Genomic DNA, 27,941 nt, shown 5'->3' with positions numbered 1-27,941 from the left:
GGGGCCGGTGGAACGCACTCTTTCCAACTCATGTGCAAGTACTTTGAAAGAAGGAATTTTTATGTATGACCACAGCCCGTTTTAATGATACCTTTGACTACGGATTTTAAATCTTAAGACGACATACAGAACAGCAGAAGTACAGTAACTTGGGAATGGTGTGTAATTGTGTGAATCACGTACATACAGAGACTTATTACTAGCCAGCTGTCAGGTAATCCTTAGGAATTCAGTAAGGGGCTCCAGATAAATTCTACTCCAGATAAATTCTCCTCTCTTCGCACTTAAACCGTTTGCCTTTTTCTGTATGGCTGTTGCTGCTTCTACTTCCGTTCAAGGAAAAGTGTGATGAACTAGGGAGCATTGGCCAGTGACCGTAAGAACCCTTAGTTCTAGTCCTGACTCTAATCCTGACCTCAGGCAAACCAATTTAATGTTAATTTGGCTTCCTCATTTGTAAAAACAAATTACTAGGCCCTGTGTTAAGAAACTGCTGTGCAAACTTATCTGTATCTGGCCACAGGATACACAGGATTACTAACATCCCAGCTCTTAGAATTCACATGATGTACGATGTTCATGTCTTACCTTAGCCAGCTGGTAGATTCCTTGAAAATTGTGACAACAGGTATTTTGGAATTAATCCTCAAATTTTTAACATGAGTTTGTTTCAGCCGACATCAAGGTATGCTTAGTTCTCTGTCTTTGGTAGAGCACCAAATGAGAGGGGCGTAAAGGACTCGGCAAATTGACAAAGAGGTGTCCGCACACTTTGTTCTTGCCTACGCAAGCACCAATTGTGACATCAAATCGGAAGGCAGTGTTTTAACGTCTTCAGGGCACCACAGGGATTCTGCTCCTGCTCTACTCCTTGGACCATCCCTTCCTTCTTTATTATACAGTCCTCTTTCCCCTATAGCTTCAAATTGTTACTATGCTTTGTAAAAATGTTAGTAATGGCGGATGGCAAGGAAAGTGGGTAACAGATTGTTCAAGTCTTGGCTCCACATCTGCAGGCTGTGATCTGTAAAAGGGACACTGTCACGTCCTGGAGTCAAATATTAAGGGACATGGGTGTACAGTGTCCAACACGTACTGAAAGCTCGATAAACAGCAGCTATATGGAGGTGACCAGGAGGTGATGAGACGTTCATGCCCCTTAAGCATGCATGAAAACCTGGAAAAAGGACACGGCCAGCCATACATTTGGGAGATATTAGTGTCACTCTAAAGACAGTCTTTCCAGCCATAAGATGAATAAGAGCATTAAGAAGATTGTGTAGCAGATGAGTGGGGCTAGGCAGTAACATTTAAGGAGGTGGGAGAAGGGAACACTACAAAACAGTCGACCTGAAAAATAAGAGAAGTAATCCTAGAAACCAAGGGGGAACTTTAAACTCCATTGAAATAGAGGGTGTGAAAGTGAAAGATACTACCCACTTAAAAATACCCCAGCAACAAAATTGTGTTTGGTTTTTACTAGGGGCTAAGAAAACTGCCACATTAAAATAATCACACTGCCAGCCAAACTGAGCAACATCAAAATTACATATGAGAGTTGGCACGAATTTTAGTTGCCAAATAGCATTTATTTTAAGTAGGAAACCCTGGCAGGTGACAGCCACATGCGGACCCTGCCCTCTGGTGGCTTATAAACTATGATTGAGTTATTTTGGCTTGTTTTCATTTTTGTTCAGAATACGAAAAGAGTGAAATGTAAGGTTTGCAGTTTTACTTAAAAGTGACAACGCTTTGTATTAACTAATCCAATATGGTCTCTATAAGTAGTCCTATTACAATGGGACAGTCACTGATGAATGGCCAAATGTCTCCTCACTAAGGGCAAAAATTTGATTTTTCATAAGGGTCAGGAGAGGAGTTATCACATCTTTCCTCAACAGACAGGTAATACATACAAAAGGACCCACACCCAAATTTCAGAATTTTTATTGTTTTCAAATACTATACAAAAGAAAAATAGACAGAGTGCATTTCTTGATTAACAAATCCAGAAATAGTGATTCCAAATTAAACATGCCTTTTCTTTTTTTCAGTAGTTTCTTTGAGTTTCTAAATGATAATCCAGTGAGTTCCACGCTCTCCCATTGATTACTTTGGTCTCATAAGCATAAGAATTTTTGCTTTATTTCCCACAAACTCCGTAACAATGGGCCATGTCTTTGTAAGAAAGGGACAATTTCAGGGGTTGTTCTCTGACATTTCTTGAATCCTTGAATATCTGCGAGTTCACCCTCAAGTTGCTGTTTTTTTATAGCATCAAACAAAACATAATAAAGTGTAACTGAGTTCAAAACATTGAATCTTCCACAAAGACCATTTTGAATAATATTTCTAAATCCATGTTTTATTTTTCTAAATTCATCCTCCCTCTACTGTTGACTACTTCTTTTAAGAGGCAGAGTACTTTACGCTAGATTAAATCATTTTCAGATTACATGATTTCTCTGATTTCTTCTTTCACAGCCATCACCAGTACCCACAAACACCCATCCCATTTTCCACCCCTATTTCTATTATTTCTCCCCACAAACTAGAGATTTCAGGATATTTCCCTCAACTGAAAAAATTGTCATCTTACTCCATTTTGCCTTGTTAAGATAGTATAAGGGCCGGACACTCAAGAAACAATGTGATAAAGAAATACTGTGATAAAAAAAACTGAAAGACTACATAGTTGGTAGAAAAATATAACTTAACAGTTATGCTGAAAAACCACAATATTTCTATTAAAAAACATTTTTCTATAGCTTCACTCCTTCGGGACAATGCTTCAACAACCTTTGCCTTCAATCCTCTCTAAGGAAATAATTTATAATACATTAGTCTGATACCATGAAGCAGTGTTGAAAGCAGATGGTAAAAAAGTGCCTTATTTTAAAGCATAGGACACCAGTTGATTATTCAATGCAACAAGCTGTTTCCAGACCACTGGTCTCATAATAAATACTGAGACCTATACCACTGATACACAGAATTTATTAAGCTTCTCACATGGAATAGAGCGGAGTGCCAAATGCACCTGAAATGCTAACAAAAGCTCTCAGAATCAAGAATGGCAGCATGTTATTTTATAACAACCAACACTTGTGGCTTTTCAAATTTAGTTTTCCTAAGATAACGTACAGAGTACATCTATTCATGCTTTTTTAAAATGCTTTAGGTCACTCCAAGCTTGGCAGTGAACATTTGGCATAAACAATAATAAGACAATCACAGCTTGATAACTAGCAAAGACAGCGTTGAGGTTATGACCATACAAAGCATAAGGGGAAGGTGATGAGTAAGTAGCCTCTAGAGTTTGACAGTACGTGGCCTCCGTGCCATTACTGCTGGAGGCTTTGGTGCGTTCAGCCCTGACACTCAGTTTTCGAAGTTGGGGGCGACGTCTACAGAATCATTCAATTATTTCTTACACACTGGAAACATACAAGTAGAAAATGATGAGTTGATTTTTATGAATGTGTTAAATCCTCTGGAGTTATCACCAACCCCTTGTTATAAAATTTTTTCAAGTTGTATCAGTCATAGAACTCGGTGTGCTTCCTATTTAAAATGGTGCTAAATGAATTAAATGGGAGACAGCAGTGTTTTCCGTAGATGTGATTGATCTTAGCATTTTTGACAGCTACCTAGATGTAAAAAATTTTCAGACTTTTGAATTGAGCATTGGATGAGAGTGTTCCTATTTCAACCTACTAATAATACAATATGCTTGGTTCAGAATGTTCCTTTGCAGTTTACTCTGGTGAACTCTAATCGGGTGAAAATAAGTTGACATAAGTAACTGGCGTAAGAAGGAATACACGATAACTGTCACAAATGGTAACAAGCAAGGATGTGAGGGTTCCACTCTCAAGTCACCTAGGAATCTGGGTTACTGTACATATCGTCACTCACAAAACTATAACAAATGGGATGTAGTGCTGATTTATTTAGTCTGGTGTCTTCAGACACCCAAGATATAAGATAGCTTACACCAAAACAATATTCAAAAATATCTCTTGTACCTGGTAGTCCTTCCCTTGGAGGTAAAGAAAAGTATGTCCACACATTCAATAACCAGGATTCAGAAAATTGTAAAGAACAATTTTAGTTAAAAATCAAATATACAGAGGTTCAAAGACGAAAAAAAAAATCATATGGAAAAGATCAAACTGGCATCCCCGATCCAGAGCCACTTTGTAAAGAAGGAAAGCCATTATGACAACCTGCAGCTTTTCAGACCATTCTAGTGAGGGTCCCCAGGTACTACCCGCGCTTCCTAAATAAAGGGCCTTAAACGCATATGAATGGGTATTGTGTTGCCCAGGAACAGAGGTGAAGATACATTTATTTTGTTCAACCCACAGACTATTTGGTCAAAGGAATACGTAAAGCTAAAGAAAAGCACATGGGGTGGAAATTCACAGCAATGAATGTTGACAAGATGTGCCTGGATCCCGCTCGCAGCATCTGGCAGTGGGTAGCAGAACCAAGGTAGGAATCTCACGCACTCTCCTTTGTATGTTCTGGAAGAGGCTCCGTGGCAGTCGTGCTAGCATTTGCAGTCGAATTCAACACTTCTCCAAAATCCCCGCCGGCAGGCTTGGTCCCCCCTACTTTAGACTTTAAAACAAGTTCAAAAAGGAAAAGGCACCGTAAACTTCAAGACATCATGAAACATAAACTTAGCTGACTCTGCATAAAGTAAGTCCAATTTGACTTTGAAGAGCAAATAGGAACACAATGGCTCAGTGATTATTATATATGCAGGGAATTCAGTGCACTTATATAGAAAAACATGCAGTCTTCCCTGATGAAACGTTCCGATTGATAAATTCTGCCCCTCCTCCTTTTTTCCCCTATCTGCTCATTGTTCTGCACAGGGAAATCTGTCTGAAGAATTCTTTAAGGCCTATTATTCTAAAATACCAATTGAATTCTCTTAATATTTGCATAACTTTGTAGTCCATCAGATTGCGCATTCAGCTTCACTCATGCATGAAACATGATTGAGTACAACAATGGAAAGCAACATGTATTCTGCTACAGTGTCGGCTTTCTAACCCATTGTTATTCATACTTAGAATGTGCTGCAAAGACCTACAGACTCCACCTCACCTGGGAGCTTGTTAGAGATGCAGAATCAGAGACCTGCCTCCCCACCTCCGTCTGCAGACCTGAAATCTACGCTTCAATAAGCTCTCCAGGTTCTCCCTCCACACCGACTTACCTGGCCTGAAATTGTCAGTAAACACGTGTCGGAATGAATTGATCTGCCTTCCATTTGTACAATATTTTATGCTTTCAAAATCCTTACACGTGTCACTTCATGCTCAACAACACTGATGTATCTATGCTTTCTCTCTTCCGGGAGGACAGGTGACTAACAGTAAAAAACCAGTCAGTGCAACACAGTGGGTTTAACTCGACCTGGCTCTTAGCTCAATCTTAATTGACTCGCCGGAGACTCATTAGCAACTGCAATCTAGTTGGAAATGTCTCTCATTCTTTTTGCTTTCCCATCCAAAATCTTTGAGTTGTTTGAAAAATTTGCACAGTTTTTATATTTCTTAAATTTTAAAAAGACATTCCTAATTATAAAAAAAAAAATGTTAAAACTCCTTATAATTCAACATGTCTAAAACTGAACTCCTACTCCCCACAACTGGTCCCTTTTCTATTCTTTTTTAAGACTTTGAATGGCAGCAGCATCTACCTGGCTGTCCCACTCAGCCACCTGGTAGTTTTCCTCGATATGTCCCCCTCTTGTTCCACATCCAGTCAATCACTAACTTTTTGTCTATCATTTCTTATTTCTAAACATCTCTCGACTTTGTCCCACTGGCGCTACCTTAATTTTGGGCCTGGATTATAATTCCTGACAGCGTTTGTTTTTCTTCCCTGCTTCTGTAATTTATAAATGATGCACTTAAAAATAATGAATGTCAACTATAATTTTATATATCTATATATGTCTATATCTATATATAGTCAGAGGATGTGGAGCACAGCATAAGGAATAGAGTCAGTGGAATTGTAACAGCTGTATACGATGTCAGAGGGGCAGTAGATTGCGGGAGGGCGGTTATCACTTTGTGAGGGGTGTAAGTGTTGATTACATTCTTTTGTACACCTGAAACTAATAATAAAAAACAAGAAAAAATAAGTAAAACATAAATGACTCACCATTCTTCTGAAAGACTGACTAAATCTGCATTTTTAAAGTTTATTTATATAAGACACTTAAGATGTTAGTTTTAATCCTTAAAAAATACCCACCATAATTATCAGGATTAGTTTAGGTAGAAAGGAACCCATGGGCTTTGCACAAACTGTAGAGAAGTGCGGGCAGCGATGGGAACTAAACAACCTTTCTGGTGACCTGTGATCCTAAGAGTGGATGATTTTATAGTTTTGAATATAATCTTGAAGATAATGCAATTTACAAGTTAATAAAGCTAATCATTATGGGAAACTGTCCACCTTCACTGAAATCAAAGCAACCCAACAATAAAACTGACTCATCAGTGATGATCACCACAGCATCGTCATTATAATAAAAATGCCCAGTAATTGAGGACTGGACACACAATGTCCATTACAAGGCACATGCGAGCAGCCATTAAACAACATACGGAGGAGGAATACTTAATGGTACAGAAAACTACAGTGTACGGTGGAGTTTCTTCTAAGTCAGACTAGCACAGTTATCTGGCATACACCGAGTGCCACTGTCTCTGTGTGGTACGATCAATTTGTTTTGTTTTTGTGCTTTGCTACCTTGTTTTTAATTGTAGACAATAAAATTTATATTAAATTTTGTCCAATTACAAAAGTATTTGAAATGAATCACGCAAGAGCAGCACACACTTCTAAGAGCTATTGTATTTTAAATTACACATTTCTTTTCAGCACTTAAAATGCCGTCATGCATTCTAACACACTCAGAAACACTGAATGAGAATACACAGCACTTTAAATATCCTTAAATATCCATTAATAATGTATAGAATAAAGTTGTTAAAGTTCTTTAAATATTTTTAGCATGAAACAGTAATTTGAATGATTTACCCACAACCAAAGAAGGTTAAGACACCAAGAAAGATAAACAAACAGCTGTTCACCTCTCTACTTGCCTTTAAGTTTTCAACCTTTTCTTCAAATGACTTGAAAGTTGGGGAGTTTCTATGGAGAGGAGAGAAAAAAAAGTAAAATTACAAACATTGAAAAACAAAAATCCATCAATTTTGAAAACATCGTTAGTTGATTTTATTCCTCTTGGCCATTATTCTCAATCAGCAAAAGCACAGATGTATCTGTCTGTACCACAGGTGTGCAGGCACACACACATATGTATCATTCTGTACAACGATCCACGTCTTCTAAGGTTTCTACAATGATGCTGTGATTCCGCGAATGAGGCCAGTCTTAGACATAGAGCTACAGATACAGTCAAGTACCGTGTGAAGAGGAAACAAGGTAAAGCACCAATTCTGTCACTTCCCAAACCAACTTGTCGCAGTACAAGGAAATACCACCGTTGGGTCAGTTTAATTTGGGTGAAGGCACTATGCTCTAGAACTTGTGTTTAAATTCCCATGTTGCCTGGCAAGATTCCTACTTGAACCCACATTGACAAGCAGACTATAGGTGGGTCCGTACCAGGGGTCCTGGTTACCAGAGGGCAGCAAGACAAAAGGAGCGACCAAAAGGAAGGGAGGCGTGCAGACACGTGGCTGGCCTCTTCACCAAGCTGCCCAGACAGCCAGAAGCAGTCTGAGTCCATGGAAAGCCCCTCCCACATCATCCATATTAATGAGGGCAATCACAGCACCTACGTTGCTCACATCTGGGTTCCTGAAGTTTTACACTATCCACCGCCTTGAATATCCTTCCTACTACTGCCATGATGGAAAAGGTGAAGACGGGAGCAGGGGCTTCCTCCTTCCCACAGTGGTGATGGGCAACCATTCCCAAAGTGTGGTCCCCAGGCCGCTGCCTCAGTAGCTCGAGGGAAGCTGTTAGCAATGCAGATTCTCAGGTCCCACCCTAGGCTGACCCTGGCGGGGGTGGCTGGAGGCAGGCAGGAAGCAAGGGGCCTTTTAACAAGCCCTCCAGGTAGTTCTGACATACGCTGAAGTTTAAGCCAAACACCCGTTGTTAGAGACCCGCGGCCTCTCTAGAGAAGTAGATGAGCTAATAACATGTACCAACTGCTTCTGATGAAAGAGGACAGAAGAATTAAGTGGCAGTTGGCTCCAAATGTCATAATGGGATGCAGGAAGCGGAAATGGGGAAGATGGAGGAAAGCGAAGTGTAAGGAACTTAACGTGGACAGAGGTGGTGGGGCACCTATATCCATGAAAAGGTGGATTAGATGAGTCGTGTCCACTGTCGCGAACAGATTTCAGATACGAAACAACAGGGTTAGAAAATAAAATAGAAGTAATCATTCTTTTTTAAATCACAAACATTTCATGGCTCTCTGGCTCTCTCATATCCACCCCTTCTAACATTCCGGGAAGAGCAACCGAAAACTGACACACTGTTAAACATGCAGCTTGTTTCGAGTAGAATTCTACTTCACAACAGCTCAAGGTACACGTCTCAGTCAAGAAGAAGAAAGCACAAGACCAACGTTTTTTATTTTGTAAAAATATACTTTACCTCATAGCAGGCATGCTAATTGAATGTTGAATGGAGCGTATACTAAGAGGCAGCATTAAAAAGAGACAGAAATGAAGTTAGTACAGTGGTGATTAGACATTATAAAGAGCAAGCGAAACGTCGCTTTCTAGGAGCTTGTTCTTCGGGCACCAGGGAGAATTACCTACTTTTTGAGGTGGAGGAGAGTCACAGTTATTCCCACATAATTTACTCCTATTCCTGAGCCATTGTAACCCCCGTCGTTAATTGGGCTAATGATTCAACCTTGCGTGTTTATAGCACTTTGCAAACTATAAGGCATCGAGCACCAAGGCTCAGAAGTTCAATGATTTACCCACGATCACAGCAGAGTCAAGAACGTGGGCTCTGGACTCCTAATTAAGTGTTCACCGCCTCCCCTCAAAAAAAAAAACAAAAATAAAAAAACGAGACACAAATACAAGTACACACACACACAAACCAGGCCAAGGAAGGTCTCCTCAGCCGTCTTTCTCCCACTTATTTGGTACCAGAACAGGAAGGTTTCAAAATAAATCACCTATTTTAAGGGATTTACATATCCCTCCTTAGTAGCAGCAGTATCCATTTTCTACTAAGAGACATTTGTACTTCATCTCAATTAAACTAAACATTCTTACTGGTCATTCAAATAACACATGTCCCCTGTTTTACTAGGACCAACTTCTTACTCAAGGGCAATGCAGTTCCCTGTTTAGGTTCAAGGTCACCTTCTCTCAGCCGTCTCCCATAGAGGCCACCTCACAAGACAAAAGAAAGTACCTCAATTCTTGGGCTCACAAAGTCCCTGTGTCCTGTTGCTACTGCCACTGCACTTACAATACTTTGATCACGGACACGGCATTTTTGGTGAGTAATCTTTCCTTTGGGTAAACTGGACAGTCCAAGGTATGCATTCTCAATTCTACTTAAATATCGTGTCTGTGTATGATTTGGTTTTCTCAGACTTGGTCGTTACAGACGACAACGTATTTCAAGTATAGTTCCCCACATCTCATTTTGCATTACGTAATAATATGGAGTATGAGCTTTGATATAAATCAACATACGCTGGCAGTTGGTGCAGTCAAGAGAATCAGTCAACTCTTTGGACATCCTCCTACTTAAGGTTGTAGATCCCCAGAGCTCAGCATTCTCTCTAGCCTATCACAGCGGTAAACTATCCCGGGAGGAATTTGCTAATTCCTTTTCTGTTTGATCTGTTGCAGTGTGCTGGATCCATATTTGAAGGGTATTAATAAAAATCATCCTTCTTAGTTTACAATGCCAGAACTCCAAGCATTCCCTGCCCTTCCTTAGAACCCTCTAAAGAAGCTGCCCAATAGCCATACTGCCACAGCTGTCCCCACCATTGTCAATTTGACACATGGGCCAGTACAGCTCCACCCAGTACAGCTAACCTGGTGGTGGTCTGCACATTGTGTGGACTGAATGCAAAAATAATAAAAAGTCAAAACAGTTAAGATTCTTAGACCGAGATTCTGTGATTAGGACACTCAGCCACTGGTCAGTCGGGATAGGAACTTGAGGAAGATATTTTGGGGGACCAGGTGCCAGCTGCAAAAATGCAGAGGACACCAGTTCCCAAAGAAAGGACCAAATATCAGCAGAGAGACAGAGGAAAGGAGGGAGAAATGGCCATGCAGGGAAGAGGGCTGGTGGGAGAGGAACAGTGGTTTCCTGGGTTTCTAGAAGCTACTTTGGTTTTAATGGCTTTCCAACCAGCGGGGCTAGTCAGAGCGGGGCCACGGCTTGCTTCCTTCCTTTCTTCTCCTTGGACTCTAAAAACGTCCTTTCTCTGCTACACATTCTCCCTAGTGAGTTATTTTGCATAATTTTCTGTTTCTTGTAACTGAAAGACTTTTGACAAGAACATTTATTTTTGCAGAAATTAACAAATGCTGGCAAATGAAGGTGAGGAATGGCCAAACGTGATAAACTGCTCGTCCATGGGACTCACACATTGAATTCAAGAGTATCAACAAAATGAGAAAATAGGTGGATAAAGTAAGTGTGCATTTCAGAAATTCACAGCTGATTCTAGTGACTGTCCCTAAGCACCCCCATAAAAGGCTGTTTGGTGGGTTCTGTGCCCCTTAGACCAGCATACAGGCCGGTTAAGAGGGCATAGGTCAAAGGCCAAGTGGAAGGAATAATCACAAAATGAATCCTAAATGCCTCACGTTGACTGTAAAATCAACACCCAGGGCACACATTGATTCAGGATTATCCTGCATAACAAATAAGTCCTGAGACATAAAGGCTGAAAAACCAGAGGGGACCCTGATTCTCACTAAGGGCGTCTTCATCTTCTATTTACTCTGACTCTGGAAAAGGGATTCGTTTAAAAAGCCGAATTGATTTTTTAAATTGTCTTTGTTTCTTACATAGTTATTTGATCTTTCCATCCCTAATAATAATTAATGGGGAGGAGGAGAGTAAGGGAGGAAGGAGCAGGAAGGAAGCAGTAAGTAGTATATACAGAAAAGGAAGAGTTAATATTTAACTTGTTTGAATGCTGACTATGTGCCAGAGAGGCTTTTAAGAGCTATCTATGTATTATTATTCCATTTTGCCCTCACGGTCATCTCTTGATTGTAAGTGATGAACCAAAGTAACTGCTGGAAGTGCCTGGGGGATTGGGGGTGGGGGCACAGTCTTTACTGTCACTGCTCTGAGAAGGTCTCCTTCACAAGTACTATATACAGTCTTGCCTGGTATATAACTGTTCACCATCTTGGTTATTACAGATGACTCACTGAAACACATACTCACATTTATTTCACTTGAGATTATATTCTTTAAAGCTTTCAAATTTCACCCAGCTTGTTATTTGGCTTGGTAACTCCAACCCTATGTCTAGAACACTTCCTGGTACATAGTTAGCATTCAGTAAATACTTCTGACTGAAAGAATGAATGAATAAAAATGAACTGTTTGTAACTGAAATTAGGAAATATGGGCACAAAAGGTGGAAAAGTTCATTAAGGCTTCTCAGACTCTAATCCACAGGCACTCTCTTTTTAACAAGAGGAGAAAAAAAAAATCATTTCTTTTCCCATTAAGTGGCAGCAATTTTCAGCAAAACAGAATTGTCTAGAATAACTTTCATGAGCCCCACACAAATAAAAAATATCTAGAGGTTTATATGAAGACACACACATGTAAAAAGGAGAAATGGCTTTGGAAATAAAGGCAAAGTTAATTAGCACTTCCTCTTAAATAACCAAAAAATACTTGACTCATGAGGCTGCTGAATTATTACAGTATGCTTTACTAACATGAAAATCAATGCTTAACACTGGCACTAAGTGAAATAAGAAGTTTCTTTTAAAGTTTCTCTCAAAAAATTAAGGCATAAAGTCAATGCTTGCCCTATTATGTGTAGGAAATAAGCAAATAGGAGAGGGGTGGATATGAACACACCACATGGGGGGAAAGCTGGCTGTCCCCAGAGGTTCTCCCAGGGTGAAAGCACCGTGTCCCACGTCTGGCTCCTAATCTTGCTGTGGCAAACAACTAATTCTCAGGGCATCAAAACCAGGTCTCTCTCTCTCTCTCTCTCTCTCTCTCTCTCTCTCTCTCTCTCTCTTCTCCTTCTTCTCCGTAACACACCCACTCACGGCTTAGGACAGATCATCTAAACACCAAGGGCTAATTTATTACTTGGCAACATAAAATAAAAATTGTTGACTAGTCTAACAATTCTGGTCAGCAAAATATGCAGAATTCGGTCAGAGAATGAAATCATTGCCACAGTCTGCTTGGGAAACGGGACCCAGAACAAAGGAGCGTTAACAGGATTAACCAAAAGTGGCCTCCTGCATCCGGCTCTGCTTCCCTGGGAGAAAAGGCCCTGCTGGGAGTAAAACACTCAGATGCCACTGTCAGCTCCCTCTTCTTGGACAGTTCTTGGGGGCAGGTGGCCAGTATTTGCCTCTGTGATATAAAGATGTGGTTTTCTTTATATGTTTTCTATGATACACGTTTTGATACACTTTCTATTTTATGTGAACACATTAAATCAGATTACCACCAGAACTTCTTGGCCTAGAAATTATTTGTTTAAAGGACTTGACCCAATTTTTCATTGGTAAGACCAAATCATGAAATTTAGCTTTCAAAAGATAACTTCTGTCCTTCATTTCCAAGTTTGCGTCAAAGACTTACTTTAACTCCCACGGATTGGTAGGCAGTATGTTGGAAAACAAGGCTGGAGATGGTAGAGAGTATAGTCTCAATTGTTTTTGAAATGAAATGAAATGAAAAAAGTGGCCAGAGAAGTGCAACACAGCCCCATGTTTTTCTGGTGAACCAGTAAGACGGCACATACTGTGCCATCGTGCGTCATTTAAAGGTGGAGAGAAAGAATGGTGTTGCGTACCGATGGTACACGTCATTCCTCAGCAGCACTCACCTGTCTTTCTATTTTTGCTTCTATCACATCTAACATTGTTTCATAACCAGGGATTAACAGGGCTCCTCCATTCCTAACTCGTCCCGAGTCCCCACTGCCTTCCCCGACTCTATCCACTCAAGCATTTTAAGGTCCCTGTGAACAAGAACCTTTCTGGTTGATGGTTACAGCCTTTGAACCTGCTCACAATAGACAATCTGATGGTGGCAGAATGGGTGATGTGACTGAATAGGTAGTCACACAATTCAAATAACTTCAGATAAAATTGTCGTCGTTGCCTGGAGCACCGAGGCTATTTTTAATAGAATACCAGGTACAGAATCACCTCCTATAAATGATTTCTTGATTTTCTTTTAAAGCACAATTTTAGCTTTAAAGGGCTCAACATTTACAGTTGATTAATCCCCATGACTTACTGTGACGTCCAGGACTAAGTGTCCCTACGATAGAAGGGCTTTATCTGTTAGGTACCCATTTACTGACGCAAGAAGATCAAATACCTAGACCTCAGCTAGTGACTGTTGGAGAAGACAATTAGTATGCATAGAACAAAGATGGCTGCTACTATATTATCCTTCCTGCTTACATTCTAAAGACCTTCCTCCACCTTCGTTTTCTCCAACTACTAACTGCATAAATGGTCTCTATGGGAGAGAGAGGAGAGGTTTGCTCCACATCACAAAGGTTCCTTCTGTAAGGCATGGTGTGGGCTGACGTCCTTTTCATGTGCTTTCTCTTTTAACCTAACAGACGTTATTTTTCCTTTTGCAACAATGAAATTTCTTTGTGCGCATAGTTAAAGAACATAGCTAGTGTAAAGAAATAACAAACAGTACACTCTGTAAGCTAGTAAAACAGGTACTAAAAGGTGCAAAGTAGTAGCGTATTTTATCTTCTGTCTGCTTTAGCACACACACACACACACACACACACACACACACACACACACACACATCAGAGTAACCCATATAAGACGGAAGACTACCAGTACATATGCAGTCTATTACATTGCATAATGGGACCCAGGTGAATGACCCATCCTTTTAAGAGCACCAAAGAAATGAAGGCATCAATACCAAACAAACAAAGTCAGACATTAAAAGGGAGGAATTCTGCGTGCCATGGTAGAGTGGCTTCTTTAAAAAAAAAAAAAAAGAAAAGCCAAAGTCCTTTCCATATCCCTTGATCCACAGGGTCAATTTCTTCTTCTTTTAATTTATCCATTACCCATGGTATACAAGAAATCCTCCCTTAAAAAACAGGAATAGCATTAGAGCAAACTATTCTAAAGGCCAGAAAATTACGTAGTGGACAAACACGACCATCCAACGTGGCATCACAAGCTAGGAAGCACACTTGTCTGTGACAACTGCTGAGTGGCAGTGACGGTGCAAACCCTCCTTACCTAAAGGAATGTGCAAAAGCTTGCAATCTGCAAGAAGCCAGAGTAAGCATTAAAAAAGAAAGGACGTTCTGGTAAATCTAAAACAATTAAATCACCTATTTTTATAAAGTTGTGTAAGGTTTTAACTGAACTCAGAAGTGCTGCATAATCGAGTTAGCATAAAAGGAAATGAGAACACCTGAGAAGTGTGTGTGAGTGTGTGTGTGTGTGTGTGTGTGTGTGTGTGTGTGTCGTCCAAGGGTTCAAGAAAGCTGTGTTTATTACGTTATGCTTAGAATGTCGATAGTCCAAATATAATGAGCAAGTCATTTGGTGTTTTGGGTACAAAGTATAAAACACTGATAGCCAAAGTTGTTCAACCAACAAAATTCTGGTTGTAAAATCCACTTTCCCCACAAATGAAAAACACAAAGTCATGCAATCTGAGGGTTTTTGTTTTTAAAACACAAGTCTTTCATGCCAACAGAAGCACAGCAAATTTAAACCCCATCTGTCATTTTCAGCACCATTCTAATTCACACGTGGGGCAGGGCGAGGCACACAAAAGCACTGTGATGCAGTTTTATCAAACCAGCCAGGAAAATTCGGCAGACTCATCGAAAAAGATCAATGCAAAATAAAAAGCGAAAGCTCAAACTCAAGATTTGGGCCTAAGCATGAATGTCAACACGGCTTGCAGATCAGTGCACAAGTGGGCGTGTTGTAGTCACATCATGGTGTAAGAACGTACCACACACAAGGGAAGGGAAGGCTCCAGCCGGGCATACGCTCCTGGATGCGTCCTCAGTGAGACGCCAGGCTCGGCCCACGACCACACTCTTGCAACCACGAGAGACATACTTACCCCGTACAGTCAGGAAGCACTCAAAGGAGAAAAGTTCACAACCAGAATTTTCCAGCAACTTTAAATGTATTCTGGAGACGACCCTTTAGAACGCTAATGCCTAAAAGTGAGACGGCTGTGCCTGGAAGAACTGAGGCAGCGATTCAGGGCCTGCTTTGAAGGTGTGCCCGCCCTCACGGGAACACGTTCCAGCCTCGTCCAGAACCAGTCAGGAGACAAAAGCAAGCGCGGTATATTGTATAATAATTTGCCTCAGCTACTTAACGAGCAAGGAAAATGGAGGACGTACTTTACATCTTCCAGCTTCTTGGTGATGACGGATCCCACAGACGCGAAAGCAGCTGAAGCCTTCTGTCCAGCTTGAGACAAGGTTTCCGATGTCTTTTTGTATCTGTGTTAAATGATAAAAACAGAGCAAAGAAAAGTAAGCCGACCTGCTTTTTCCCAGGACATCTAACATCCTTCACAACCACCAGCTCAGCATCACCATGTCCTCTTATCCCTGAGCATCACTTCACAGTCTTTGTGGGGCCCTGAGAAGCTGGCAAGACAGACGCCTGTAAAGGCAAGGCCGAGGAACTCAGGGGAAGGCCTAAAAACAGTCATGGAGCAAAGATGAAAGTGAGCCAGAGGCTGAAAGAAATTATACCTCTTAGTCTTGCCTTCTCCACTTAAGCCAAACAAAACAAAAATGAAATCAAATTCCTCACATGCCTTTTACAAGTTTATCTCCTAAAAAGGGGCCAGAAGCGAGGTCGGGGCCATGTACACTTTATTATCCAAATGAACTGTACGAGCATAAATAATTTTTTTTTTAAATTTTGCGTGTCTGTAGAATTACCAAATAAGGACTTGTGGCCTCTCAATAGAGGACGGAAAAGGTACAATACTTCACATGGCTGTGATACTTGCTGTGACACAAAGGCACAAAGGTATGATTCACCACCTCCCCTTTCTCATCTCCCCAGGGATTAGCAAAGGGGAAACAAAAACAAACAAAACAAAAGGATATGGTACCTCCTGCAAAGACGTTCAGAGCCCCGCATTATAGAAAGGAATGCTCAGGCATTTTTACTCACCCTTTCAAGATCGATATTAAACACAAAGACAGTTTATGGTGCCACAAAGAATAGTTTCCTGCATGTTTGCCCACTTCCTACTTCTATAGGTAGAAAGTGGGCCAAGGGGGTGGGCACGCTAGCGCTGTCGTCTCAGGATGCAGTCGGCCCTACCAGCTTAGCAGGTGAGACTGAACACAGAAGACAGACAACGGCGTTCAGAATCTATTACTAGAAGCATGCTCCTTCTTGTGCCAGAAAACAACACGGCACCATGACAATGCCATGTCCAAAGTCACGTGAGCGAAAGACAAAAAGATAAGGGGCGAGCCTCTACCACCAGTGATGTATAAAGCAGGGTCAAAAAAGACTGGTCAAATCCTGCCTCCCCATTTGGAGAAGTTGGTGACCTCAAAACTTATCTGATCCTGTTTGTTTACCCAGGATTCTGTCACCACTCACTCCACTGGGTTTGTCTGAGATCTAAATGGCACATGCACATATCTGGCGAGTCAATCTACAACATCTTGGGAACTTAGATTTTCTTTCTTCGACTCACATAGGGCTGTTTTTCTTTCCATTTCCTAGAACTGTCTGGAGGACCAAAGTTAGAGCACCATCAGGTACATTGAGAATTGGGGTGAAAGTGCCCTGTGTAGCACAAAGAGAGGTTATAGAAGCATCCTCGCTGCACTTCTACTCCCCTCCCCAGACAAAAGGCAGAAGTGTCCTTTACATTCTCTAGAAAGACATATGATCAAGGGGACCTACGCAGGTGTTGCTGTCACATCTTGCCACCCTTTGGCAATGTTCTGTTTTAGTTCCTGTAGTGAATTGATCCCAAGCTTCCGTTTGATCTCAGCTAGATGCTTCTCTTTTGCTGCTAATACCTGAGACAGAGTCTGGATTTCTTCTTCTACCTGCGAGGAAGAGGGTGGGGTAAGAATACAGCAAGGTCATTCGGTAAGTTCAGACTATTAACGCAAAACTATATGCACCATTCTAGCTATTTCAAAACATTTTTTTGATTCATGTATCTGTCTCTTTAAAAACAATGTATCATATGTTATAAAGTAAACTGGTCACATGCTAATAATAACGCGTCCTGTAGAGTTTCTCTTTTGTCTCGTATGTATTTCCGTCTCGAGTTGTCCTCAGCCTTCTCGCCTCCCCCTATATTTCCTTACTCAGCTACCTCCTGGAAACGTAGGGCTTGAAACTCTACACAGATAACATTCATTTTATTCTACCATCCCCTCCCCTGACCCTTGATGCTGGCTGACCAGCCTTCGCTAGGTGGTTAGAAGTGGGCCCCTGCTCTACAGCCTGTAGCCAACAACCAGTGACATGGCTGATGTGAAAAGAGATGCTTGACTGAGCAGACTCTTTTTCATTCAAGAATCGAGCTTGAGAAACTGAGAAAACATTGGGAGGAGAAGCTGGAAAGACTTGGACAAAGAAGCCCTGAGGTACAGGTAGGGCACAGTGAGATCATGAGATGTTGTGGAAAGCTGAAATATACCCGAGGAAGCCAAAACTCTAAGCAGAAGCTCTGAAGAAAAGAAAAAGACTCACAGAGTAGAGGAAAAGGTTACGCCAGGAAAACAGAAGGAAAGGCCAAATCCACAATGTGGAAGAGACTTTTTGTCCCAGGAAGTTGAAAAACTAGGTCCCTAAAGTATATTCGTTAATATTCAAGACCCTGAGAAGAATGCTTCTCTTGGCTGCTTGAGGAGCCATATTCACAGCCTGGATGTACCGGTACTTCTATGATTTCAATAACAACATGGCCTTAAAACAACATATACTGTCAAGTAAGCTGTTTTCACTGCTAATTAAATCTTTAGAGAGCAAGAAGGGAAGAAAAATAGTACTCAACATAAGGAGAGAAGGATAGGGCCGGCCCGGTGGCTCAGGCGGTTGGCGCTCCGTGCTCCTAACGCCAAAGGCTGCCGGTTCAATTCCCACATGGGCCAGTGGGCTCTCAACCACAAGGTTGCTGGTTCGACTCCCGCAAGGGATGGTGGGCTGTGCCCCCTACAACTAGCAACGGCAACTGGACCTGGAGCTGAGCTGCGCCCTCCACAACTAAGACTGAAAGGACAACAACTTGAAGATGAACGGCACCCTCCACAACTGGGATTGAAAGGACAACAACTTGACTTGGAAAAAAGTCCTGGAAGTGCACACTGTTCCCCCAATAAAGTCCTTTTCCCCTTCCCCAATAAAATATTTAAAAAAAGGAAAGAAGGATAAATCAAATGTAATCCGGCTGCCAAAAAAAGGAAAAAAAGAAGAAGAACATCGCTCTTGGATGGTATGAACAAGAATGCAGGTCCAGAACAAAGACGATTCTCTCTGTTTGCCAGAGAGCACTTCACATGATTGTACCAGCTTTGGAAGTCACGTTTTAAGATGTACATTGACAGAGTGGAATATGAGAAGAAAAAGGCAATAATGGATGAATGATAAATGAAATTAAACATCAAGTAAGTTAAATGAGTTGCCCTAAATCATCAAACTCGTAATGTAGGAACTAGAATTTCAACACAGGTTTTCTGCCTCCACGTGTCAGTTTACTGACAAATTTCTCATTGCTCACTTTTAGCTTTCCAAAACCTCTCTCTTCACCCCAAACTCCAAATCTTCAGACACACCAGAGAATAGACTTAAATGGTACGTTTTTGACCTCTTGACATTCTCTGAAGTACTCAATTCCCCTAATGAAAGTGGGGAAAAAAGACCACTGTAAATATTTCTGAACAAGACATGACCCAGCGTATTCCCACCTTTGTTGGTTACATTGTGCAGCTAATACACCTAACTTAGCGCACCATACGTACAATACTACGATCCCTTGATTCAGTATACCAGGGGCACCAAAACAATGTTCACATTGGAAAAGATGTTATCTATGTACTACTTTGAAGTTGAATTGAGTTACGGCAGCCAAGGATAGTATGATGTTTCGCTCAAAAGATGGCGTTAATCAAAGGAATGCTAGCGTCATTCATTGTATTACAATCTTAATACAGCTTTTTCCTTTCTAAAAATGTGTATACATTTTTGGGGGGCACCATCTGTGCGTGTGTGTGTGTCTGTGTGTGCTTCAATATATTACATATTCTGTATGTTCAATATATTGAATATATATTGTATATCGAATATATACGTGTGTATATATATTTATATACCTTGTGTGTGTGTGTGTGTGTGTGTGTGTGTGTGTGTGTGTGTATCTTAAAAGCAGAGCATGATTAGGAATCTCTGATATAAATAAAAAACAACGAGTGGGACAGGTACTACAAAGCTATGGTAATCAAGATTGTGTAGTACCTGGCATAAGAATAGACAGATGGATCAATGGAATAGAACTGAGAGTCCAGAAATAAACCCATACATTTATGGTCACTTGGTTTTCGACAAAGCTACAAAGACAATGCAGTGGGAAAGAACAGTGTTTTCTACAACGGTGCTGGGACAATTGGATTTCCATGCACAAGAATAAACTTGAACCTAAGTCAGACTACATATAAAAATTAACTCAAAATGGATTGGAAGTCCAAATGTAAGAGCTAAACTATCAAACTCTTAGAGGAAAACACAGGAGTAAATCTTCATAGCCCTGGATTAAGCAACACTCCTTAGATACGACACCTAAAGCACAAGCAAACAAAGAAAAACTAGATAAATTGACTTGAGCAAAATTGGAAATGGCTGTGCTTCAAAGTACACATCATGAAGTAAAAAAACAACGGACAGAACGAGGGACATACTTGCAAATTATATATCTAAGAAAGGCCTCGTATCCAGAACACATAATGAACACTTATAACTCAGTAATAAGAAGACAACTAATCCAATTAAAGAATGGTCAAACAATTTCAACACAGTAGCCCCCTCGTCCACGGTTTGGCTTTCCTTGGTTTCACCATTACCTGTGGTCAACCACAGACTGGAAATATTAAACGGAAAATTCAAAATCAACAATTCCTAAGTTTTAAATTGTGTTCTGAGCAGCATGGTGAAACCTTGAACTGTCCCACTCTGTCCCACCCAGGGTGTGACTCATCCCTTCGTCTGGCATCTCCACTCTGTAGGCACTGCCACCCGTCAGTCACTGGGTAGCCATCTGGGTTATCAGATCGACTGCGGTATCACAGGGCTTATGTTCACGTCACCCGTACTTTACTTCATCGGGGCCCCAAAGCACAAGAGTGGTGATGCCGGCAATTCGTATATGCCAAAAAAGAAACTATAAAGTGCTTCTTTGAAGTGAAAAGGTGAGAACAGTACAATTAGATACATGAGAGAGAAAGAAAGACTACATTCACATAACATTCATTATAGTATACTGTTATAATTGTTCTATTTTGTTATTAGTTATTGTTGTTACCCTCTTATGGTGTCTAATTTATAAATTAAACTTTATCATAGGTATGTATGTACGGAAAAATATATAGTATATATAGGGTTAGGTACTATCCGTCGTTTCAGGCATCTACTGGGGGTCTTGGAACGTATCCTGAGGAAAAGGGGGACTGCTGTAAATCGTTCACCAGAGAAGTTATACAAATGACCACTGATCATATAAAAAGATGCTCAATACCATTCATTGGTAATTAGAATAATACAAATGAGTTATCACTTCACCCTCACTAGAATGGCTATAATCAAAAAGACAGACAAAGAGTTCGTAAGGATGTAGGGAAATCAGAGCCCTCACATATCACTGGTGGGAATGTAAACTGGTGCAGTTTGCCGCAAAAACAGTTTGGCAGTTCCTCAAAAAGTTAGACATAGAGTTACCATATGACCCAGAAATAACCTAAATGTCCATCACTTGATGGATGGGCAAACAAAACGTAGTATATAGCTATACAATGGAGTATTATTCCGCCCTAAACAGGAATGAAGTACTGATGTATACTACAGCATGGATGAACCTTAAAAACAGTACACTAAGTGAAAGAAATAAGGCACGCAGGACCACGTGTTGTTTGATTCCCTTCATATGCAGTGCCCAGAATAAGCAAATCCGTAGACACAGAAAGCAGACAAGTGGTTGCCAAGGTTTGGGGAGAGGAAAAATTGGGAGTGACTCTAATGGGGTCTGGGATTATTTTTAGGGTGAAGAAATGTTTTGGAATTAGATAGGAGTATAGTTGTACAACTTTGTGAATATACATACACCACTGAATTATAAACTTTAAAAGGACGAGTTTGATGGTATGTAAATTATATCTGAAAAGGGAGTGAAAAAGAATAATGACTGTTTGGGGAGGAGCTGTGTTTCTCTTCCTTTAAGTTTCTAAAATTATTTCAAGCACTGACTGTGATGTAAAACCTTTCCAAACTAAAAACTATCATTTGTTTTGCATTTAAATGATTTTATTACATCCAACTATTATTAGTATATGCTATTATTCTTATATCATAACCATGAGGAGAAGTAGCATTATGTCTGCGATATGTCATGGAATTGTTTTTTCTTTTTTAATTTGGATAAACTTCTGATAAAGCATGGATACTATAGAAATAAAAGGGCAGGTAAGCCCACAAACGCCAGAGTTCAAAAAGAGATGATACAAGACTCTGCTGCAGTGCATTTCCTTGTGACCTTAACCTTCATAATCGTGGGTTAGGGAATGGTTTCTTACATATGACACCGAAAGCACAAGTCACCAAAGGAAAAAAAATAGATAAATTTGACATTGTCAAAATTTTAAAGTTCTGTACTTCAAAGGGCACTATCAAGAAAGTGAAAAAGGAAGACCCACGGAACGGGAGAAAATACTTACAAGCCACAGATCGGATAACTTCATTTGTTAAATAAAAATGATATCATCTATTCAGAGATTTAGACCTATGCTTTCTCCTCCAACAATCATGGTAGCAATGGCAGCTGCCTCATAACTGTTGTGATGATTAACGAGATAATTCTTGCAAAGAGCTCAGCTTAGCGTACACCACCAAGCAAGGAGACTGGAGATACTAGGTGCTATCACTGTTTTTAAAATATTATGGCTAATGCAGTAATAATACTTGGAACTAATGAGATTCGGAGAAAACTGCTTTCTCATGCTCTGAGAGAGAACTTTTGACCCTGCTGGTGTCCACAGGAATATCTGTGTGCCCTTAAAAACCGTTAGACATGGATTCTGCTTCTAGAAGTTTGTCCTGAAGAACTAATTAAAGGAGTACGTAAAGGATCATATGCAAGTATTTCCATTGAAATATTGTTCATGATAGCAAAAAATGGGAGCGATCTAAGTGTTTATAAAAGGATTTATCCATTAATTTAAAATGAGTTCATAGCAATTAAAAATGGGCTATGCAACAATTAAAAATGAGGTTGTAGAAGATTATTTATTGGCATGAAAAAATGTTTTTGAAATTCAGTATTAAGGTGGGGAAAAATTATAGATGTATATTCTAATGCCTTCTTAAAATATAGAAATATTTATAGCAACACAGACATCGAAAAAGTCTGTAAATTTATACAATGTTTTTAACCAATGATACTCCAAAAAAAGGTAATACTTGTATAGAAAACAGAGGGAAGGCATATTTGGGAAAAATAAAAACATTGTATTAAAAAAAAAAAAAAGGAAGAAACAGTCTAGAAACAGATAATCTAAAATTTTGACACTTAGGTATTTTTAACTTCCTTCAGTATTTGTTATGTTTCTGCAATAAACACATATAACTTGTAGAAAAAATATTTTTGTTTTTTTCTTTTAGGTATGCACTACTCAGTATTTTTAATTCTTAGTGTCCTTGTAGGGTTTGTCACCAATCTGCCTTATCCATCCCATTCCCACCTTGTTTATAAAACCTTATGTACAGAAGTGGAGAGAACAAATACAGAGAAAGTCAATGAGGAAATGGAGGACGGGAACAACACTATAAACTAACTAGATCTCACAGACAGATGGAACATCCTCCAGAATAGAGCATATATCAGGCAAAAAAATCAGGTTTCAATAAATTTAAAATTATATAAAATACCTTCTCCAACTGTAATGGAATAAAACTCAGAATCAAAAACAAAAGGAAAACTGGAAAATTCAAAATATATTAAAATTAAACAAAACACTCTTAAACCACCAATGGTTAAGGAAGAAACCACAAAGGAAATTGGAAAATACTTTGAGACAAATGAAAACAAAAACACGACATATTAAGACTTATGGGATGGAGTGAAAGTCATGCTCAGAAGGAAATTTACAGCTATAAATGCCTACATTAAAAAAAAAAAAAGATCTCAAATCATTATATCTTAAGGAACTAGAAAAAGAAAAGCAAACTAAACCCAAACCTAACAGAATGAAGGGAATAAAATTGGAGTGAAGATAAACAAGGTAGAGAATAGAAAAACAATAAAGAAAATCAACAAAACCAAAACTTTAAAAAATATCAATAAAATTGACAAATCTTTATTTTAGCCAGAAAAAATAAGAGAGAAGACGTAAATAAGTAAAATCAGAAATGAAAACGGCGACCTCACAGACATAAAAATAATTATAAGAGAAGGCTATAACCAACTATATGCCAACAATCTAGATAACCTAGATGAAATGGACAAATTCCTAAAAACATACAAATGATCAAAACCGACCCAAGAAGGAATAGAAAATCTGAACAGACCTACGCCATGTGAAGAGATTAAATCAGTAATCAAAAACATCCCACGAAAGAAAACCCCAAGACCATATGGCTTCACTGGTGAATTTTACCGAACATTTAAAGAAAAATTAACGCCAATCTTTCTCTAACTCTTCCACAAAATAGAAGACGATGAAACACTTCCTAGTTCATATTAAAAAGCCAGTATTACTCTGATTCAAAAATTAGACCAAGAAACGAAACTGCAGGCCAATTTCTCTCATGAATATGGATGCAAAAATACTCAATAAAACACTAGCAAACCAAACCCAGCAGATATTAAAGGGATTATACAGGCATACGTCGGAGATATTGCAGGGTCAGTTCCAGACCACCACAATAAAACGAGTATCACAATAAAGCAAGTTCTAATCTTTTTGCCAGTGGAGGGTCATGCCTTCAATTTGTAAAAAAAAAAAAAAATCGCAATATCTGTGAAGCGTAATAAAGAAGTTCAATCAAATGAGGTATGCCTGTATTCCATGACCAAGTGGGATTTATCCTAGAATGCAAGGATGCTTCAATGAAAAGCAATCAGTGTATTATATACCATGTTAATTGAACAAAGAGGGAAAAAAAAATACATGATCATTTTAATAGTTCAGAAAAGCATTTGACAAAATCCAACACTCTTTCATGATAAAAACACTGCACAAATTAGGAATAGAAGGAAATTTCTTAAATGTGAATAAGTGCATTTATAAAAAGCTGACAGTTAACATCAGGCTCAACGGTGAAACTCTGAGAGTTATCCCCCGAAGATTCAGAACAAGACAGGGATGCCCAGTTTCACCGGAGCTGCTCAACATCATACGGGAGGTTGTACCCAGAGCAATCGGCAAGGAAAATAAAGAAAAGACATTTAAAATGAAAAAGAAGAGTAAAATTACTTTGAATTGCAGACAACATGATTTTATATATAGAAAATTCTAAATGATCCACAATCTGTTTCAGAGCTAATAAATTCAGCAAAGCTACAGGATACAACATTAACATGCAAAATGCAGCTGTGTTTCTCTATAATGCCAATGAAAACTCTGAAAAGGACATTTTAAAAAGTCCATTGATAATCGCATCAGAAAGAATAAAATACTTGGGAATAAAGGTAACTAAGGAGGTACAAGATCGATACACTAAAAACTCAAAACATTACTAAAAGAAGTTAAAGAACATCTAAATAAATGGAAAGACATTCCATGTTCAGGGATTGGAAGCCTTAATAGTGTTAAGAAGGCAATACTCTCCAAATCAACCTACAGATCCAATAAAAGTCCTATCAAACTCCCAGTGGCATTTTTTGTGTATGTGTGTGTGGGTGGAAAAGACTCTAAAATTCACATGGAATTTCAGGGATCCTAAATAACAATTTTGAAAAATAAGAAAAAGGTGAAGAACTCATACTTCTGAATTTCAAAAACTTCTACAAAGCTATAGTGATTAAAACAGTTTTAGTACTCTCAGAAGGACAGACATATAGATGAAGGTAACGGAATCAAAGGTCCAGAAATAAACCCTTACATCTATGGTCAATTGGTTTTTGACAAGGATGCCAAGAGCATTCATTAAGGATAGTCTCTTCAACAAATTGTACTGGGAAAACTAAATATTCACATGCAGAAGAATGAAGTTGGACCCCTACCACAAGCATCTAAAAAATTAACTCAAAATGGATCAGAGGCTTAAATATAAGAGTTAAAAGTCTTAGAAGAAAGCATAGGGGTAAGTTTTCATGATCTGAGTTTTGGAAATGGATTCTTAGATATGACATTAAAAGCACAAGCAACCAAAGAAAAAATAAATCGGACTTTATCAAAATGTAAACTTTTTGTGTATTAAGATACTATGAAGAAAGTGAAAAGGCAACAAATGGAATGGGGAAAAAATCTGCAAATCATACATTTGCAAATTACATAAAGAGCTCTTCAATCTCGACAACAAAAAGACTAAAAGAAAACCCAATTAAAAAAAAAATTGGGCAAAGGATTTGAATAGTTCTCCAAAGAAGGTATACAAATGGCTAATAAGCACATGAAAAGATGCTCAATATCATTAGTCATTAGGGAAATGCAAATCAAAACCGTAATCAGGTTATCACTTCACACTCACTAGGACGGTTATAATAAAACAGACAGAAAAAAACAAATGTTGGTAAAGGTGTACAGAAATTGCTGATGGGCATGTGAAATGGTGTGCCTGCTGTGGAAAACAGTTGGACTGTTCCCCCAGAAAGGTAAACATGGAATTGCCATGTGATGCAGCAATTCCATTTCTAGGTAGAGAGCTCAAGGAACTGAGAACAGGTACTGAAACAAGTACTTTTACAGCAGTCAAAAGGTGGAAACCACCCAAATGTCCGTCGATAGACAGGGGGCTAAACAAAATATGGCTGCTACATGTGATGGAATACTACTTAGCCATAAAAAGCAGTGGAGTGCCATACATGCTAAAATGAGGACAAACCTCGAACAATTATGCGAAATGAGAGAAACCAGATACAAAAGGTCAGGTGTTGTAAAACTCCATTTATATGAGCTATCCAGAATAGGAAAATCCATCGAGACAGAAAGCAGATGAGTTGTTGCAAGCTAGGGGCGGAAGGAGAGAAGACTAAGGGATGCCAGCTTAATGAATACGGGTCTCCTCTGGGGTGGCTGAAAATGTTCTGGAACTAGATAGGGGTGACTATTGCACCACATCATGAACGTGCTAAAAGCCACTGAGGTGTACACTTTAACATGGTTAATTTTGAGGGGTGGCCGGATGGCTCAGCTGGTTAGAATGCAAGCTCTGAACAACAGGGTTGCCAGTTCGACCCCCACATGGGCCAGTGAGCTGCACCCTCCACAACTAGATTGAAGGGCAACGACTTGGCGTGGATGGGCCTGGAGAAACACACTGCCCCCCAATATTTCCCAATAAAATTTATTTAAAAATAAAATAAAATGGTTAATTTTGAGAGAGAGAGAGAGAGGGTAGAACAGCTGAAAGTCCAAGTGTATTAGATATAGGGAGTTCCCTACAGAGACATTCACTAGCCCTCCCCTTACCATTTTCTACTTCTCACCCTACTTCTCAGATCCACTTAACCATGTACACCTTTACTCATGTGAAAACAAACTGATATCTCTTCACTACCTCCTCTCCCCCACTCAAGACCTCTAGGACAAGTAAACACAGCTTGCTTTCGTTTCCCTGGAACTGCCTTTTTAAGATATTACCACGTACTTTAGAAACACAGTGACAATACCTTTTAAGTACAAAGCAGAAAGTTCCAGAAGGAACACTCCTTTACCTTTGCAAGTTCTCTCCTTAGCTCCTCTTGCTCTTCCTCTGACAGGGTCTCTGTGGCACCAATCGTGGCAGCAACATCTTCTCCTGCCTCAGGTGCTGGGTCAGTTCTCAGAAGACCTTCATGGGGATTAAAAAAAAAAAGTCTGTAAGATATGAAAGCTAAGTTAAATTCTCCTTGAAGCTCCTCCACTGCCCAGGCCAGACTCAAGCCACTGAGATTAGATCCATGCATCATCTTTCTGCACCTTCAAATGACCTGGCTCCCCCAGAAAGAACCACAGGAGTCTGAGCCAACCATTAAAAACCACCAACTTCGGCTCTGTCAGAATCGGAATTTAGAAAATACAGCATTCTCTCAGCTTCTTTCACGTCTTCAGTCACAGGAGAGTCACTGCAGAAGACTTAAGAGGCTAAGAATGGGTCTCGGCAAGGCTTTCAATGCGGAACTAGTCAACCAGCATGACTAGCAATTCACACTAACCCGGGGCCAGGGACTGTCAGTGTCTTTATCTTCCTCTGTGTATGGAACCCAACAGGTACATAACAACCTCGGGAGGAAGAATACTGAGC

The 27,941-nt window shown here is 39.7% G+C and overlaps 1 protein-coding gene and 1 long non-coding RNA gene across 10 annotated transcripts in view; one reads left to right on the top strand and one right to left on the bottom strand.

Annotated features, from left to right (window-relative positions):
* TPD52 (tumor protein D52) overlaps positions 1–27,941 on the bottom strand; it is a 186,332-nt gene that overhangs the window by 98,703 nt on the left and 59,688 nt on the right. For 2 of the 9 annotated variants that reach the window (XM_074319265.1, XM_019725540.2), the window contains exons 2-8: positions 27,373–27,488; positions 17,184–17,332; positions 15,644–15,745; positions 14,511–14,537; positions 8,671–8,712; positions 7,140–7,188; positions 1,932–4,626 (exon numbers count right to left, since the gene is read on the bottom strand). In XM_074319265.1, the coding sequence (XP_074175366.1) occupies positions 4,507–4,626; positions 7,140–7,188; positions 8,671–8,712; positions 14,511–14,537; positions 15,644–15,745; positions 17,184–17,332; positions 27,373–27,488 (605 nt within the window). In that variant the 3' untranslated portion in view covers positions 1,932–4,506. Of the gene's footprint in view, positions 4,627–7,127; positions 7,189–8,670; positions 8,713–14,510; positions 14,538–15,643; positions 15,746–17,183; positions 17,333–27,372; positions 27,489–27,941 lie in introns of those variants that run through there. The other 7 variants (XM_074319267.1, XM_019725555.2, XM_074319268.1 and 4 more) reach the window with 5 other exon arrangements.
* On the top strand, positions 4,372–5,275 carry LOC141568686 (uncharacterized). Its single transcript, XR_012491910.1, has 2 exons — positions 4,372–4,497; positions 5,088–5,275. It is a non-coding gene; the product is annotated as an uncharacterized LOC141568686 (long non-coding RNA).

Source organism: Rhinolophus sinicus, linkage group LG14, assembly GCF_036562045.2.
Source record: "Rhinolophus sinicus isolate RSC01 linkage group LG14, ASM3656204v1, whole genome shotgun sequence".
NCBI classification, from domain to species: Eukaryota; Metazoa; Chordata; class Mammalia; order Chiroptera; family Rhinolophidae; genus Rhinolophus; species Rhinolophus sinicus.
The sequence above is the reverse complement of the archived record's forward strand: the minus strand, read 5'-3'. Positions and strand labels throughout refer to the sequence as shown.